This window comes from Aureobasidium pullulans (assembly GCF_000721785.1).
Source record: "Aureobasidium pullulans EXF-150 unplaced genomic scaffold scaffold_27, whole genome shotgun sequence".
In the NCBI taxonomy this organism is placed as follows: Eukaryota; Fungi; Ascomycota; class Dothideomycetes; order Dothideales; family Saccotheciaceae; genus Aureobasidium; species Aureobasidium pullulans.
In genome coordinates this window covers 42264-56352 of record NW_021941047.1, presented here as the reverse complement: position 1 = coordinate 56352, position 14089 = coordinate 42264, and the positions used below count along the sequence as shown (strand labels likewise).

Genomic DNA, 14089 nt, shown 5'->3' with positions numbered 1-14089 from the left:
CGCAGCCCTCATGTTTTTTTTTTGAGGATTATGGTGTTGAACCGGATTTGTTGCGTGAAGGGTTGAAAAAGAGTGAGGAAACATGAAGGTGAGAGAGTTGGAAGCTTGTCAGAGGGCGGTTTATGACTGTGGAGTACATTTGTAGGGAATCGATTTTCTTGCGGTGTCCAAACACGGACATTTACATTCTCGAGTATAACGACTAAGTTCGTTCGTCGATGGAAGAGAGATGATCATGATTATACACGTCTAGACTAAAATTACAGACAAGTCATTACCACCAACTCCATGCCTAGAAAAACACCCACGCCAATATTTACAAGATACAAGGGCAAGAAGAGAAGGAGGTTGGACTGGAGAGGTCGCACTCCATCCTAAACGCCGGAGTATATGGCAGTGCAGTCTCTGCCGCACTCCACACGCTGCTCCATGCTGACCTTTCTGCCATCGGCCAGACGTACGGTACTTCTAGGGGTGATCTGAAACCTGTGTTCCTCCTTACCTCTGACCTTGCGTTCGGCTACTTGGTCGAGAGGCTGGATGTATGTGGGTGTGTTGACATTGTTCCTCTTGCCAGTTCCCAATTGGTAGTGCTCGTTACCTCCCCAGAAAACAATGTCTCTGCCCCAGTATGTTTCTCCATCTGTGTTTAAAGCTCCAGTGTGGGCGACATTGTTCATAACAGCCGCGACGTGCTTGTTTCCAGCACTAATGCTGGCCAGTCTGATGGGGATAACTGTGTTGTTCGTCTCGTCATATTCGAACAGCGAAGACAAGGCAGGAATTTTGGTAGGGGTTCCCTGAACGTGAGTCCAGCGGCTGTTTCCAAGCGAACCATAGATGCCAGCACCGCATGCGAAGGTATCAGCAGTGACTCTGCCAATGTGTCTGCCATCAGAGTTGCGTGAAGCTATCTTGGTCGCATCCACAGTCAGGTATGAGTTGGCGCCACCCGCGGCTACTGATGTTACCACCGGAGTCTGAGACGAGCCGGCGTAAAGCTTCTGAAGTGGCAACAAGGCAGGTGTATCGACGACTGCGGACTCGGTATTGTAGTCGAAACCCAACTGTCCGGAGGTGTTGTTGCCGAACGAGAAGACACGGCCATCGGTATCGGCTACGATGCTGTGGTAATCGCCACAGGCGATTTTGGCAATGTTGAAGCCTCTAAGGGTGGTCAATTCATGGGGTTGGTAGTAGGGGCCTGTTGGCTTGTTGTCCCAAGACAGACCAGGAACACCTAGCTGACCTCTTGTAGGGAAGGCGTCAGTGGCGGATGCCATCGAAAAGAGACGGCCCTTGGAGGTGAGCAGCAGAGCATGTTCCTGACCACCGGCAATGGTCGAAACCTTCTCACTATAGCTCATATCCGATGGAGTGATTGTGCGGTAGCTGATGGGAGAGGTGGACGACCAGAAGGGGATCCAAGAGCTCTCGCTGGGCTTGGTACCAGCAGCCTGATCGGCAGCAGAGACAGGCAAGGAGTAAACCTTTCCTGACGAGGAAAGGCCCATGATGCGATCCTTGGAAATAGCCAAAGAAATCAGGTTCTTACCCTTGAGTGTGACAGTTGGCTGGGTGGTCTCCTTTGAGTAGTCAACGCCCCACTGCAGCAAGTTACCCTGCTCGTCTATGGCAGCACCAAGATTGCTGTCCAGCTTAATATCACGAAGCAGTTTTCCATCGAAGAACTTGATGCGGCGAGGCGTCTTGATGTACGAAGCATCCGAGTCTGGAGCAACGACCTTGCCTGCGTTGGAACCGCATGCATAGACACCAGGATTTTCCCATGATCGCCTGACCTGAAGGTGCTGCGAGCTGACCAAATCTCTATTCTCCTCTTTTGTTGCACCACGCTTGCGGGGCTTCTCGAATTGGATGTCGGGTTGCTCGGCGGTAGATGGGGCTTCGGCGTATGCAGTATTGAGTAGACGACCGTCGTTGAGGTAATATTGAGAGACAGTGGCAACGCCGGCGGCAGCGGTGATGACGGCCAAAGATCTCATGAAATGTTGCTGTCGTTTGGCGGCGTAGGCGGGGGCGGAGAGGACTCTGGTGTTGTATCGCGACTGCATCGAAGCTCTGGTCGAAGCAGCCCTGGCCGTCGGGAGGGACGTCAGCTTGGGTACACTCGTCTTGGGAAGCATTTTGGTGGTCAATTGATGGGTATGCGAAAGCACTCTGGCTAGAACAAAGTCAACTCTTGAGCAACAAGAGAAATGCTTCCTGTCAGCTACTCGTCTATCATTGGACAGCCACTGGAGTCCATGACGCTACCGATTGCGGGCCCGAGAGACCCTTCGGCCAGATCGGCCCGAGCCAGACACGCGATAGCCAAGCCCGCCGACGATGGGGTCCCTTGGTCCAGATTGGGCATTGCCAATTGGTCTGTTGCTAGCGACTTGTTGTCTTCTGTCAACAGCATTTCCTGCCCAAGATGATGGACGATTGGTACACGTCGTTTGTACCAAGCACGCCAGCGTCATCCGAAAAGAGTCCAGGACAAGGACATCGGCGGCGAGCATCCCTCCTGCAACAGCCCAATGTAAGCTGCTCATGCTCATGCACTTGGTCATGGTATGTTAGCCGAGTGCCCGTCTGATGCTGTCAACAGGAAGCACGCCAGGCTGATGATGCTGCAGACCAACTGCCTCGTGTCACCGAAGAAGACGACAACTCTCTGAAGAAGGGGCCTCCCCCGCCGACACTTGTCAAGAGAGCACTCTCATACACCGACTTCCACAATGCCGCTTCATCCACGTCGCATGCCACCACCGCTCCCACATCCTTGCGCAAGAACAGTTTGACGTCGGCACCGAAGCCCAAACATGTCCTACAATCGAACCTCGACTTTGCAGAGTGGTATGATGCTCTGGAAGACGACCTCCTGAATGCCAGCCACGACGACTACTCGCTATACTACAACCAGCTGAAGCTCTCCCAACACCATCTCGACTCGCTGATGGAGAGTACCGCCGATGCATTGACACTTTTGTCCTCTCTGTCCGACTCGTTCAAGGCGGTAGATGAGCAGACGACGGCTTTCCAGGCCCAATGCGAGTCACTCATGACCGAACAGCGTCGCATCACGGATCTGGCTGAGAATATGAACCACAATCTCCAATACTACGCCTACCTCGAACCCATGACCCGCAGATTGAACGCTCCCGGTGCCGCCAACCTTGTACGCGCCAAAGAGTTCCCCGACATGCTCACGAACCTCGACCAATGTCTGGAATACATGCAGGCACATGTACGTCTAGCCATTCCGTTTGCATGCCTTTACTGACTCTTCTAGCCCACTCACCGCGAAGCTCCCACATACCGCTCCCGATATCGTCTCCTTCTGACCCGCGCGCTTACCCTCATCCGTGTCTATTTCACAAACTCTCTACGAGCCCTGGCCGCCGATGCCTCGCAACGTATTGCAGATCGCCAACTAAACGATACTACACAAACCGCACTCTTGTACTCAAAGTTCCGGGTCGATGCTCCTGAATTGAAACAGCTTGGTCTGGAGATACAAAAGCGTGCCGTCTTGCCCGCAGGTGCAGATCAAGGCGGCGAAGCAGAATACCAAAGTCTTATGAACGAGCTGCACCAGAGCTATTCGGCTACCAGAGGTCGTCTTATGTTTCCTATCATCACCCGCAAACTTACCGAGATGGCTTCTGTCGACAACGCTGTGGGTGATCTGGTAACCTTTGCTAGGACCGCCATCGGCTTTGTAAGAGGTATTTGCCTTGATGAATACGACCTCTGGAGTGACTGGTTCTCTGGAGACGGCGGTGTATATGAGTTCTTAGAGGCAATGTGCGAGCCTTTATATGACCACCTCCGCCCTAGAACCATCCGTGAGACTCGCATACCCAAACTATGCGAGCTTTGTACTTTTATTCAAACACGCTTCATGATCGACGAAGAAGACGATGATGCCGAGTATCAAGACATAGATTCAGCAAAGAGGAGTCTGGATTTTGCTGCCTTGGTCAAACCTGCCTTAGAAGACGCTCAAAGTCGGTTGGTCTTCCTTGCTTTGGCTGTTTTGAGGGACGAAATTGAAAATTACCGTCCAAAACCGGAAGACCTTGATTACCCATCACAAGGAAGGGGACCATCAACAACCAACGCTGATGGAAAAAGAGTGGCTCTTTCCGGTCGCAAGAACTCGACGAACACCACGCAGGTGAAATCACCTGGGGAAGAAGACGATGCCGCCGACATGTTTGAGCCATCATGGACAACAAGCGAGAAGCAAGGTATAGTCTGGTACCCGACACTGCGAAAAGCAGTCTGGCTCCTGAGTCGTATCTACAGACTAGTCAATGTGAGTGGTGCAGTATTCCTGAGTACATGACAATGACTGACGTTACATAGTCAACCGTGTTTGACGATTTGGCACATAACATCGTTCACAGCACAACTGTCTCTCTGGCATGGGCAGCCTCCCAAATCGCAACAAAATTTTCACCTGCTGACGCAAACCTCTTCCTAATCGCCCACCTCCTGCGTCTCAAGCAACAGATTGTGGCATTCGACATCGAATTTGTTACGCCGGAAGTGACATTTGATTTCTCATCCGTCACCAACACCTTTTATGAACTTCGCGAGCGAGGTGGATTATGGAACCCAGCCAGTTGGGTGAAGCTCGCAGCTGGAGGGTTGATGCCACGAGTAGTAGAAAACATGCTCGACGCCAAAGCAGAACTTGATGGAAGACTACGAGCAGTGATCAACGACTTTGTTAACAGCTTTGTGGGTCCTATCACGACACCACTCGCTGCGCCAAGGAAAGAATCAGGACCAGAACCGAGTCATGTCACAGCTGAGGTTCGCACGGTTACCCAAAAGGAGGTGGCATCTTTGAGGTCGAAATTAGATGAGTACATCCAGGATGTTAGAACAAGGGAGACGCTTGTGGCAGCAGTGCGAGACCAAGTCATACTAGCCTACGAGGAATGGATGGACAAGTTGAGCGAGGGCAAAGGAGCGGCCAAGATTGGCAAAGTCAGCAAGAAAGGCAAAGGAAGAGAAGACGAAGTATGGTCCAGCGAGGTGTTCGCAGAGTGGTGCGAGCGAGTGTTTGCCGTTGGACAAGTCGCAAGCAATGCAGATTCGACAGAGTCATGATATGTGAGGGGTAGACTCCGCGCACCAGCAGATTAGAAGCAGCATCTCTTGCCGAAGGAATAGATGTCCTACGGATACTTCGAGCCAGAGAAGCCAAACAGAAGTATCGAAGGTTGAACGTTAGACGTATACGATAGACGAAGGATTTCTATAGGCTGTGCAGCAGAGCGCCACTAGAATCATTATCCTAAGTGAGGTTAGACGTGTTGTGTTTTAAGGAACGGAGAACGGCAGAGAGCATGGCCGTCGAGGCGTTTTCTCAAGGGTCACAGGGCTGTTCATGACCATGTGGCCGACGTCGGGGTCGCCGAGATACAGCGGGACGGGCTAACGAGACAAGTAAGAGCAAAGCAAATAGGCGTCAAGTCCTGAATAGGGTTGAGGACTGATCGGTGGCTTGCAGGATACCAGATTCGAAGAGCAACTTGACTGAATCTAGGAGCTCTTTATGGAGGTAGGTCTTGATAAGGCTGGATCGACGAGGGGAACCGATTGATGGTGGCCGATCATTGCAGAGGCAGATGTCACCGGCCGGTCAGACGTGGGGAATTCTATGGTTCTTGCAAAGAGTCAAAGACAACTCTGAGCACGAGGCCGTTTGTGGGTTCTTGAATAGCAGAGCGCCACATCATCTCCTCCCCAGTCGTGCATTCGCTGAGCTTTTCCTGAAAGCAGAGACCCTGAAAGATTGGAAACATTGTCGAGAGAAGTCGACGGATAAGACGGCTTCCATCTCGCTCTCTTGAATCATCGAAATCCACTTTCCAGCATTCACAGGCAGTTGACGGAAGCGCCAAGTTGTCGCAATAACCCAAACGCGTCAGCGCTCTTTCGAAACCCCGCGTGATTGAGAGCTCTTCCCGCCAACAAACCTACCCGACTACCTATCGCATCTTTTGTCAATCCTTGACTTGACCTCGATATTTTCTCGCAAACATGTCGTACTATCCCGGCCAAGGACACCATAGCCAGGGAGGCTACGGCCAAGGGCCACCGCCGCCTCAGCAGCAACAGTACGGAGGATATCCTCCCCAGCAGCAGTATCCGTCAGTACATTGCCATGACCTATGGCTGCGCCGAGTGACTGACACAGAGCAGCCCTCAACAGCAAGGCTACGGTCAGCCTCAGTACGGAGGATATGGTGCTCCTCCACCGCAACCACAATACGGCGGATACCAGCAACCTCCTCCGCAACAACCGCAGTACGGAGGCTACTCGCAGCCGCCCGCTCAGCACTACGCTCCCCAACCACGTAATACCTCTCGATTATCCTTGTGTGCCATGACTAGCGACTGACTGTCCACCCAGAATTGCCCAGCGGCCAGAATGTCTACCAACAACACAACGTCCGTCAAGGCGCTCCTCCACCCCCGCCCCAGGGCATGCAAAACTTTGGTCACGGCGCTCCCAATGGCTACTCGTTCCAATACTCAAACTGTACCGGCAAGCGCAAGGCTTTGCTGATCGGTATCAACTACTTTGGCCAGAAAGGTCAGCTCCGAGGTTGCATCAACGATGTTAAGAACATGTCCAACTACCTCATGGAGGCCTTCGGTTACAAGCGCGAGGATATGGTCACCTTGACCGACGACCAGCAGAACCCTATGAGCCAGCCTACAAAACAGAACATCCTGCGCGCAATGCACTGGCTTGTTAAGGACGCCCAGCCCAATGACTCGCTCTTCTTCCACTACTCCGGTCAGAACAATCCATCAAAACAGCCTTCAGTTCCATGTGCTAACTACTTTTCCAGGTCACGGTGGTCAAACAGAAGATATCGACGGTGACGAGGAAGACGGCTATGACGAGGTCATCTACCCTGTCGACTTCCGTCAAGCGGGCCATATTGTTGATGATGAGATGCACTTCATCATGGTCAAGAATCTCGTTCCCGGTGTGCGTCTGACCGCTATCTTCGACTCGTGTCACTCGGGCTCTGCTCTGGACCTTCCATACATCTACTCCACGCAGGGTGTACTCAAGGAGCCCAACCTTGCAAAAGAAGCCGGCCAAGGCCTTTTGGGCATTGTTAGCAGCTATGCTCGTGGTGACCTTGGCGGCATGGCTAGCACTGCTATGGGCTTGTTTAAGAAGGTCACCAAGGGCAATGACAGCTACGAAGCCAACAAACGCACAAAGACTTCTCCAGGAGATGTCATCATGTGGAGTGGCAGCAAGGATGACCAGACCTCGGCAGATGCCTCCATTGCTGGCCAAGCGACTGGTGCCATGTCTTGGGCCTTTATCGGTGCTTTGAGGAAGAACCCTCAACAGAGTTACGTCCAGCTGCTCAACAGTATTCGTGACGAGCTTCAAGGCAAATACTCTCAGAAGCCTCAACTGAGTGCCAGTCATCCCATTGGTAAGTTACACGTTGGTCTTCAGATATCGGCTCTATTCTAACATTTCACAGATACGAACCTGCTTTATGTCATGTAAACGATGATGCTCCGCACACTACCTTTTAATGAGACCTGGATGTTTTTCTTTTGAGCAAGTCTGATCGTAGACGGCACTTTGATTTCTTGTGCATAAGGATTTATTTTTCCTGTCCAACCTTGCTTCCTGGTTCGGCGTTTGAGCGCCGGTGGGGTTATGATCATACCTAAAAAATGAAATGTTACTAGCACTCCTCATGAATTTTGTCAGTCAGAGACCCTGCCAAGCATCGTGCTCGCCCTATCTTCCACCCTGTCCTGAACTGCTCAATGCTATCGCTTTCGGTATCAAACACGATCTTGTGATTTGCGATTATATCCTGCTATCCGTCCACAATGCCACCCGTGACAACATAACATGTCAAAACCCGCCCGTTGCGAAAACACAACAATCCCGGAAGCCTCTATCCCGCACGACAACAATAGCGACGAACGCGAAGCGACTGAACTTGGGCGTCTGCAGCATGGATTTCCAGGAACAATCGAGAGATCAGCATCGATCGATACGACGTCTGGAAATTCCAATCGAGAGCCGTCCATATTTGATGGCTTGAGGAGATGGTGGAAGCATTATATTCAGTTGCATGTTCCTCATGCGGAATGCAGAGATCACCTTGGTATGCAATGTTGACTCAATATCCGTCTGGAGCAAATCACACTGCGCATCACAGCCCAGGTTCCAAAAGTAGAACAAGACGATTGACTTTCAGATGCAGCCAATGAACGAACCTTTCTTGCCTACCAACGGACATCGCTCGCCCTTTCGATGCTAGGAATAGTCACCGCTCAGCTCTTTAGTCTACAACATTCGCAGCACCCGGATCCGGTATTTGGCTATCACGCCCTCGGAAGACCATTAGCGGCTCTATTTCAGAGCGCCGCGATTGTCGTGATCCTTATTGGCGGCCATAGGTTCTGGCGTCAGCAAATGAACATGGCTCGGGGGAGAGTATGGGCAGGCGGGTGGGAGATCTGGTCAATCATGGCATTCATGTTGCTTGTCAGTCATTTCCTAGTCCTCTTCCAACATGTCCTTCCTGTCTCGTTGCGGTTCACGTGGACTGACATCAGCTTTACACATGCAGCTTCTCGTCTTTGTGTTCGGACTCTTGATCGCCTGCGATGCGTCGGTGTAACAGCCATTCCTTCCTTGTACGGCGTAGCAGATGTCTGGAACGTGTCCAACGCGACTAGAATACGAACGGCAATCCCAATGCGAAAACGAAACTACGTCTTTGGCCGAAGCTCGAGCGTCGTAATCGGACAGGTTGGAGTCTCCCCTTTGTCTTAGTACCATATCGCCATGCATCGATTCTCTCCACTTGCACACCGTCTGGGGCATAGTCTATATGCGGCAGAAATTTTCCGATTCGACTAGTGCTCTACTAATAACTGAGCTCCGCAATGCTTGTGTGAGACTGACAGGCACTAAAGGGTGTCATTGTCGTTCGACAGTGGTTGATCTGGTTTCTTGTACAAATTTGACCATGTTGGTGGACCTTATCCCGTGATTGTGGGATCGCGCTTATATAGATGTGCCAATGGTGAGAGGAGACGTGGAGAAAGGGATGCAATTGGTCGCGTGTTCACTCTCGCGGCACATTGTGTCTTGGTGGTGCCTCTCCTTCGCGAGCACGCCGATTCTGGTAGGATTGTCCTGCCGCGATTGAGAAACCCTGCGGGTACTGTGAGGCACATACTATATTGCAGAGTCCTGCATAGCCAGGCTTTCCCACGAGCGCGGGCGTTTCGGGTGCATGCTCGAGCGAATGGAAAGAGCAAGGCTTATGCATGCAGTCAGAGATTCTCTTTTGAGCTGCTTGAGAATAATTGAAGCCTAAACTTCTCGTCTTCCCTGCGAAGAAGAATTCACACTATCGAGAGTTTATCGCCATGTATCTTCCAGCGCGGGATTGATTGTATTTTTGGGCAAAGCCATGGTCGCTTCTTTTGCCGAGCCGAGACGAGTTTGTGAATCCTCCAAGGGATTTTTAATTTCGAAGTTTCACCCATCACACTGCTTTCTTTGCACATGGCGGGGCGGCTAGAGACCGATTGCGGGAAAGAGTCGTCCAGCCGCGCCAAACCCGTGAACCATCTGCAGCACAGGCGAGCGCCTTGGGCAAGGTTGACGCAAAACATGTACGTTGACGCATCCGAGTGGCCGCCTCCAACACCGGCCACTAACGCGGCAGGCCGTGCAACCCTTGACATAACGTGAATCTTGAACGCTGAGAGGTGAGAAGGAAGGGGATTGACCATGTCGTACGCAGCTGCTACCAAATTTCCTCGTTGCGCAACGAAGATCAAGGTGTCTTGAAGCCATGCATTAGGTCCGGCAGAGGAGTAAGCTAGCTCAGTAGGTTGAGGCGAGGACCGCTGTGATCACCAAGAAAAGGCCATGCCGTGGTCAAGTATTGGTGGCCTTTTGCAGGGTCTCCTTGGATCTGCCACTCCAAGACTGGGCAAGGCGACCCAGCTTTGTACCGCCACTACGGTAGCCCACATGCCAACCAGAGATCTCTCTTCAATCGTCTTTCTCGACCCTCTTCTCCATACTGTCAACTTTCGGCAAGGTCGATTCCACGCGGCCCTGTTCTGTTCCTTCATCTTCTTCCCGTCTCTTCTGACCTTCTCAATCTGGTACCAACATCACATCAAGATTGGCTGACATCAACGGCGGATCTCTTCACCAGCAGTACATTGAGCCCGTGTATATTGGACGCCTCCAACATCCTTCGAACCCCCCCGCAGTGTTTAACCGATTGTTTCGGTCCTTATATGTTTGCTCGCCACAACACGGGACACTTCGAGAGCAGTCTGATCGTCTTTCCTATATTGAGTCACTCTTTGACGTGTGGCCCTCGTGCCAGAAACACACCGCTACCATGTTCTTGAACTCGACGCTGCACGGAGCATGCATATCTCCTTTCTATGACGCTTCTCTTTTCCCTTCTGAGGGCGGTTGTATGTCTCGTGACTATCTACTGCTACTGCAGAAAGGCTGACAAGCGGCAGACATTGGTGGCCGTCTTTGTTCTGTCCAAAGCCAGGATCCGAATTCACCCCTATGCTGCTTACCCTGCCCAGCATCATATTGGGCCTACTCAGACAGTCAGTCATGCCGACAGCAAAGTACTACATTGCGTGACGTGCTAATCTCTACTCGTAGACTTCGATACTTTGGGCACCGTCTCAGGCTGGCTCAATGTTGTTGGCTTGATACTCCAGACCTTCATGCTACTTTCGAACACTTTCCTGCCTGCCACAAGGACTCGAAGCCATTATCTAACGCAATGTCTAATCATAGCAGTGATATTCATCAACGTATGTGAATTAGGAGGAGATTGCAGACCAGCCTGCTAACGTAGAAAGCTCGCCTTTGTTATACCCCTGGGAGCAGAACCGGATCAGTGTTACGACGGAATTACGCCTAATGATATGTACACATCGATGACTTGTGCATGGTCTGGGGCGTTTTTGCTAGCTGGTGCGCTAGCCGGTTCTTTCTGGAGTAAGTGTCCACTGTTTCTCTAGCTCATCAGATACTGACCACTACAAGTTCTCATTCGCGCATTCTCTATGCACCTTACTGTCGTCTGGGATATCGTACCGGGCCCACGATTCTTCAATATTTCACAGGCTGTAGGATGGGGCATACCAGCAGCACTATTCACTGCAGCCATCAGCATCTCAGGTGTATCATTCCGGTTCGGCAACGCTTGTCATATCAATCACGAAGACTCTATGGTGACCTTCTGGGGATGGTTGCTTGCCGTTGCAGGTGCAGCGGTGATTGTCCAAATTAGCACGTAAGTATCACCAATGCCCTGTACAGAATTCGACTGACTTGTCTTTTAGCTTTGGATACTGCCTTCGTGTCTTCTTCAACAGCCTCTGGGAGGACAGCGCAAGACCATGCTCTCAGGGTTCTGCTAAAAGTCTTCCCATGTCCGTGATGAGCGCCAAATCACGTAGAGCTCGTACAATCTACCGTCGACTCAAGAACGTGCTATATCTACAGTGGCGAGGTATTCTGATCGTCACAATTGTTCTCGTGGATGTCATCTTCTTCGCCGTTGTCTTCGTATACCTCGACAAAATCGAAGAGTCCATGCTGCACGACTACACGCGAGTTATGCCCTGGGTCATCTGCCTCATCCAAAGCGGCGGCGACCGCAATCAATGCTTCCACCTAAGTCACAAATGGCTGATCAGCGAACCAACAATCGGAGCCATGCTAATAATGATCTCACTTCTCGGCATCGAACTATTCGTCCTCCTCTTCCGCTGGTCACTAATCACAGGCTGGAAAGAGCGATGGGCGACTATGCGAAACCCCCAAGAATTCGTATCCTTGGATGCAAGGAAAGCGCAGTTCAGCCCTAACCCACCACCTACCTACGAACTACGCAAATTAGGCGGGCGCCTTCAAATCGACTATACCGATCGAAAAAGTTCGGGCTCGTCGACTACAGACCCGCATAATGCAAGACCGACTTCTATAGCGAATATTCTGGACGATACACATACGCCGGATTCACCTGCACCGATATACTCACCCAGGCGGAGGAATGACGATGATGTATCGCCGATTACACCGCTGGATTTACAGCAAAGGAGGAATACACCACCGCTTACGCGCAATTTCTCGAGTCCCAGGATACGGACGAATGAACGAATGGGCTGGGATCCAGCGAGTACGTTTGCCAGCAGTGGAGCGAGACATATGACAACGCCATCATTGCCGCTGCTAGAGACGAGAGATGAGCGGCCGCTTTCACCGCCTGGTCAGGCTTTGTAATTGTTTTCAGACATGGGGTTTGGATGTAATGTGCATATGGGCTGGTCTCATTTGTCTTTGTCATGAGTGTTGGGGTTGGCGTTTATCTTGTTTCTTGCAGAGGTTGCATGGAGCGCTCCACCTTTTTTGTCCTCGAATTGCATGTATTGCATGTATAGGGATCTGTGAAAGGCTTGGTATATATATATATGGATAAAAACAGCCTTCTTCAATACATCTCCATGATTCACAAAAATATGTCAGGATCTGATGGTATCGCGATAGAAATGCAAGGAACATCACTTTTTTCAACATGCTCTGCGGCTTCTAAACAACAAGTCCTCCAATCCCTCTTCAGCCCAACAGACCTAATTTACCAACAAGAAATGAACACAAGTCCAAAACTCACTCACAAATAGTTCAGTGCAGTAGGAACAGGCTCACAGTATAATACACCTAGTATGCCTACGCCTACTCCCCCTCCTCCTATCCCCCTCCCCCTCATCCTCCCTCCTACTCCTCCTCTCCCCACCACCACCCCTCCCCCCCTTTTGCAAATCCCTATGTATGATCTGCCTACACACATCCACAAACACCTCGTTGACATTCTGCCGCCTCCTCGCCGATGTCTCGTAATAAGGTACATTTCCCCAACCCGAAGACACGGCGAAAGCTTGGGCGCGAGACACCGCGCGGTCTTCTTCTAGATCGGACTTGTTTCCGACTAGAACGATTGGGACGGCGGGGTCGTCTTTGAGGTTTACGAGTTGTTCGCGGAGTTCGGAGAGTTCTTTGAGGGAGGAGGTGGAGGTTATGCTGAAGACGAGGAGGAAGCCTTGGCCGGATTTCATGTATAGTTCCCTAGAAATTATTGATCAGCTTTGTGCTTTGGGATGCTAGTTCATTGTTCGTGTGCTTTACCGCATGGCAGCTTTGGAACAAGTTAGCGCTGGCTTCTTGATCGGAGTGTAGTGTGAGGCAAAACTTACTGAATTGTTCTGTTCCGGCGGTATCGAGGATCTCGAGAATTACTTGTCGGCCCTGAGATTCGCGTCAGTAGGTAGGCTTCATATCCGATTACGATTTGAACATACATCGACATCGATTTGTTTGCGATATGAATCCTCGATGGTTGGATCATATCGCTCTATCCAGACACCTTGCACAAATTGCGCTTTGACGATTAGCCGTGTTCAAGGGTGAAGCTGCTCGAACAGTAGATACCTGTCAGACAACTCTTTCCAACACCTCCTACAAAATCGTTAGCACACCAGTATCACAGCGAATCATCAGATCTTCACCAACCTGAGCCGAGAACGACAATGTGGTATTCCCTACAATATCACGTTCAGTCTGTGGCCGTGGATAAGGTTTCACATATGAAGGTATAGAGACCTTTGGGCTAGCGTCCGCGACATTTCGGCCGAGTTCCAAGAAGAGTCACAGATGTCCAAGAAAAGAGGCGACACCCAGTAACGAGAAAAGACTCAGAGGTCAATGATTTCCGCGATCAAAGAAACCAAGGATGAATGGGCAACGCGGGTTGAAGGAGGCTGTCGGCGAGCGTGTTCCGCACTCCGCTACTGCAGGGCTCCTGACCAGCAAGAGCGATGCAGATCCGTCGTTAGATCGTAACGTGCTGGTTTAGGTCATGTCAATTGGGGGAACTTCAGTCGCAATAAAACACTGGGGAAGGAATGTTTGGGTTGTATATCGACTCGAAAACTCACGTTCTTG

The 14089-nt window shown here is 51.1% G+C and overlaps 6 protein-coding genes across 6 annotated transcripts; 4 read left to right on the top strand and 2 right to left on the bottom strand.

Moving 5' to 3' along the window:
- Positions 1 to 141: 141 nt before the first annotated feature.
- M438DRAFT_349098 (RCC1/BLIP-II protein) lies at positions 142 to 2308 on the bottom strand. Its single transcript, XM_029906308.1, has one exon. The coding sequence runs from the start codon at positions 2145 to 2147 to the stop codon at positions 375 to 377; it is 1773 nt and encodes a 590-aa protein (XP_029756261.1). The 5' UTR covers positions 2148 to 2308; the 3' UTR covers positions 142 to 374.
- A 99-nt stretch (positions 2309 to 2407) lies between these two features.
- Positions 2408 to 5527, top strand: M438DRAFT_304864 (Sec34-domain-containing protein). Its single transcript, XM_029902201.1, has 4 exons — positions 2408 to 2545; positions 2615 to 3253; positions 3299 to 4327; positions 4378 to 5527. The coding sequence occupies exons 1-4, from the start codon at positions 2438 to 2440 to the stop codon at positions 5128 to 5130; spliced, it is 2529 nt and encodes an 842-aa protein (XP_029756260.1). The 5' UTR covers positions 2408 to 2437; the 3' UTR covers positions 5131 to 5527.
- A 609-nt stretch (positions 5528 to 6136) lies between these two features.
- Positions 6137 to 7798, top strand: M438DRAFT_326792 (peptidase C14). Its single transcript, XM_029903140.1, has 4 exons — positions 6137 to 6383; positions 6440 to 6829; positions 6885 to 7493; positions 7545 to 7798. The coding sequence occupies exons 2-4, from the start codon at positions 6514 to 6516 to the stop codon at positions 7568 to 7570; spliced, it is 951 nt and encodes a 316-aa protein (XP_029756259.1). The 5' UTR covers positions 6137 to 6383; positions 6440 to 6513; the 3' UTR covers positions 7571 to 7798.
- A 288-nt stretch (positions 7799 to 8086) lies between these two features.
- Positions 8087 to 8590, top strand: M438DRAFT_237854 (uncharacterized protein; the record flags this gene model as incomplete). The annotated part of the gene is made up of 2 exons (XM_029899487.1): positions 8087 to 8186; positions 8286 to 8590. Coding segments are annotated over 2 exons (405 nt in total), but the record flags the coding sequence as incomplete, so codon positions are not given.
- Positions 8591 to 10472: 1882 nt separating this feature from the next.
- On the top strand, positions 10473 to 11941 carry M438DRAFT_241045 (uncharacterized protein; the record flags this gene model as incomplete). The annotated part of the gene is made up of 6 exons (XM_029899536.1): positions 10473 to 10536; positions 10588 to 10683; positions 10742 to 10896; positions 10945 to 11083; positions 11132 to 11381; positions 11431 to 11941. Coding segments are annotated over 6 exons (1215 nt in total), but the record flags the coding sequence as incomplete, so codon positions are not given.
- Positions 11942 to 12781: 840 nt separating this feature from the next.
- Positions 12782 to 13913, bottom strand: M438DRAFT_116952 (ras-related protein RSR1). Its single transcript, XM_029898730.1, has 7 exons — positions 13748 to 13913; positions 13658 to 13686; positions 13577 to 13603; positions 13447 to 13526; positions 13342 to 13393; positions 13274 to 13283; positions 12782 to 13213 (listed from the first exon to the last, which is right to left on the bottom strand). The coding sequence occupies exons 1-7, from the start codon at positions 13768 to 13770 to the stop codon at positions 12793 to 12795; spliced, it is 642 nt and encodes a 213-aa protein (XP_029756256.1). The 5' UTR covers positions 13771 to 13913; the 3' UTR covers positions 12782 to 12792.
- Between the last annotated feature and the right edge of the window lie 176 nt (positions 13914 to 14089).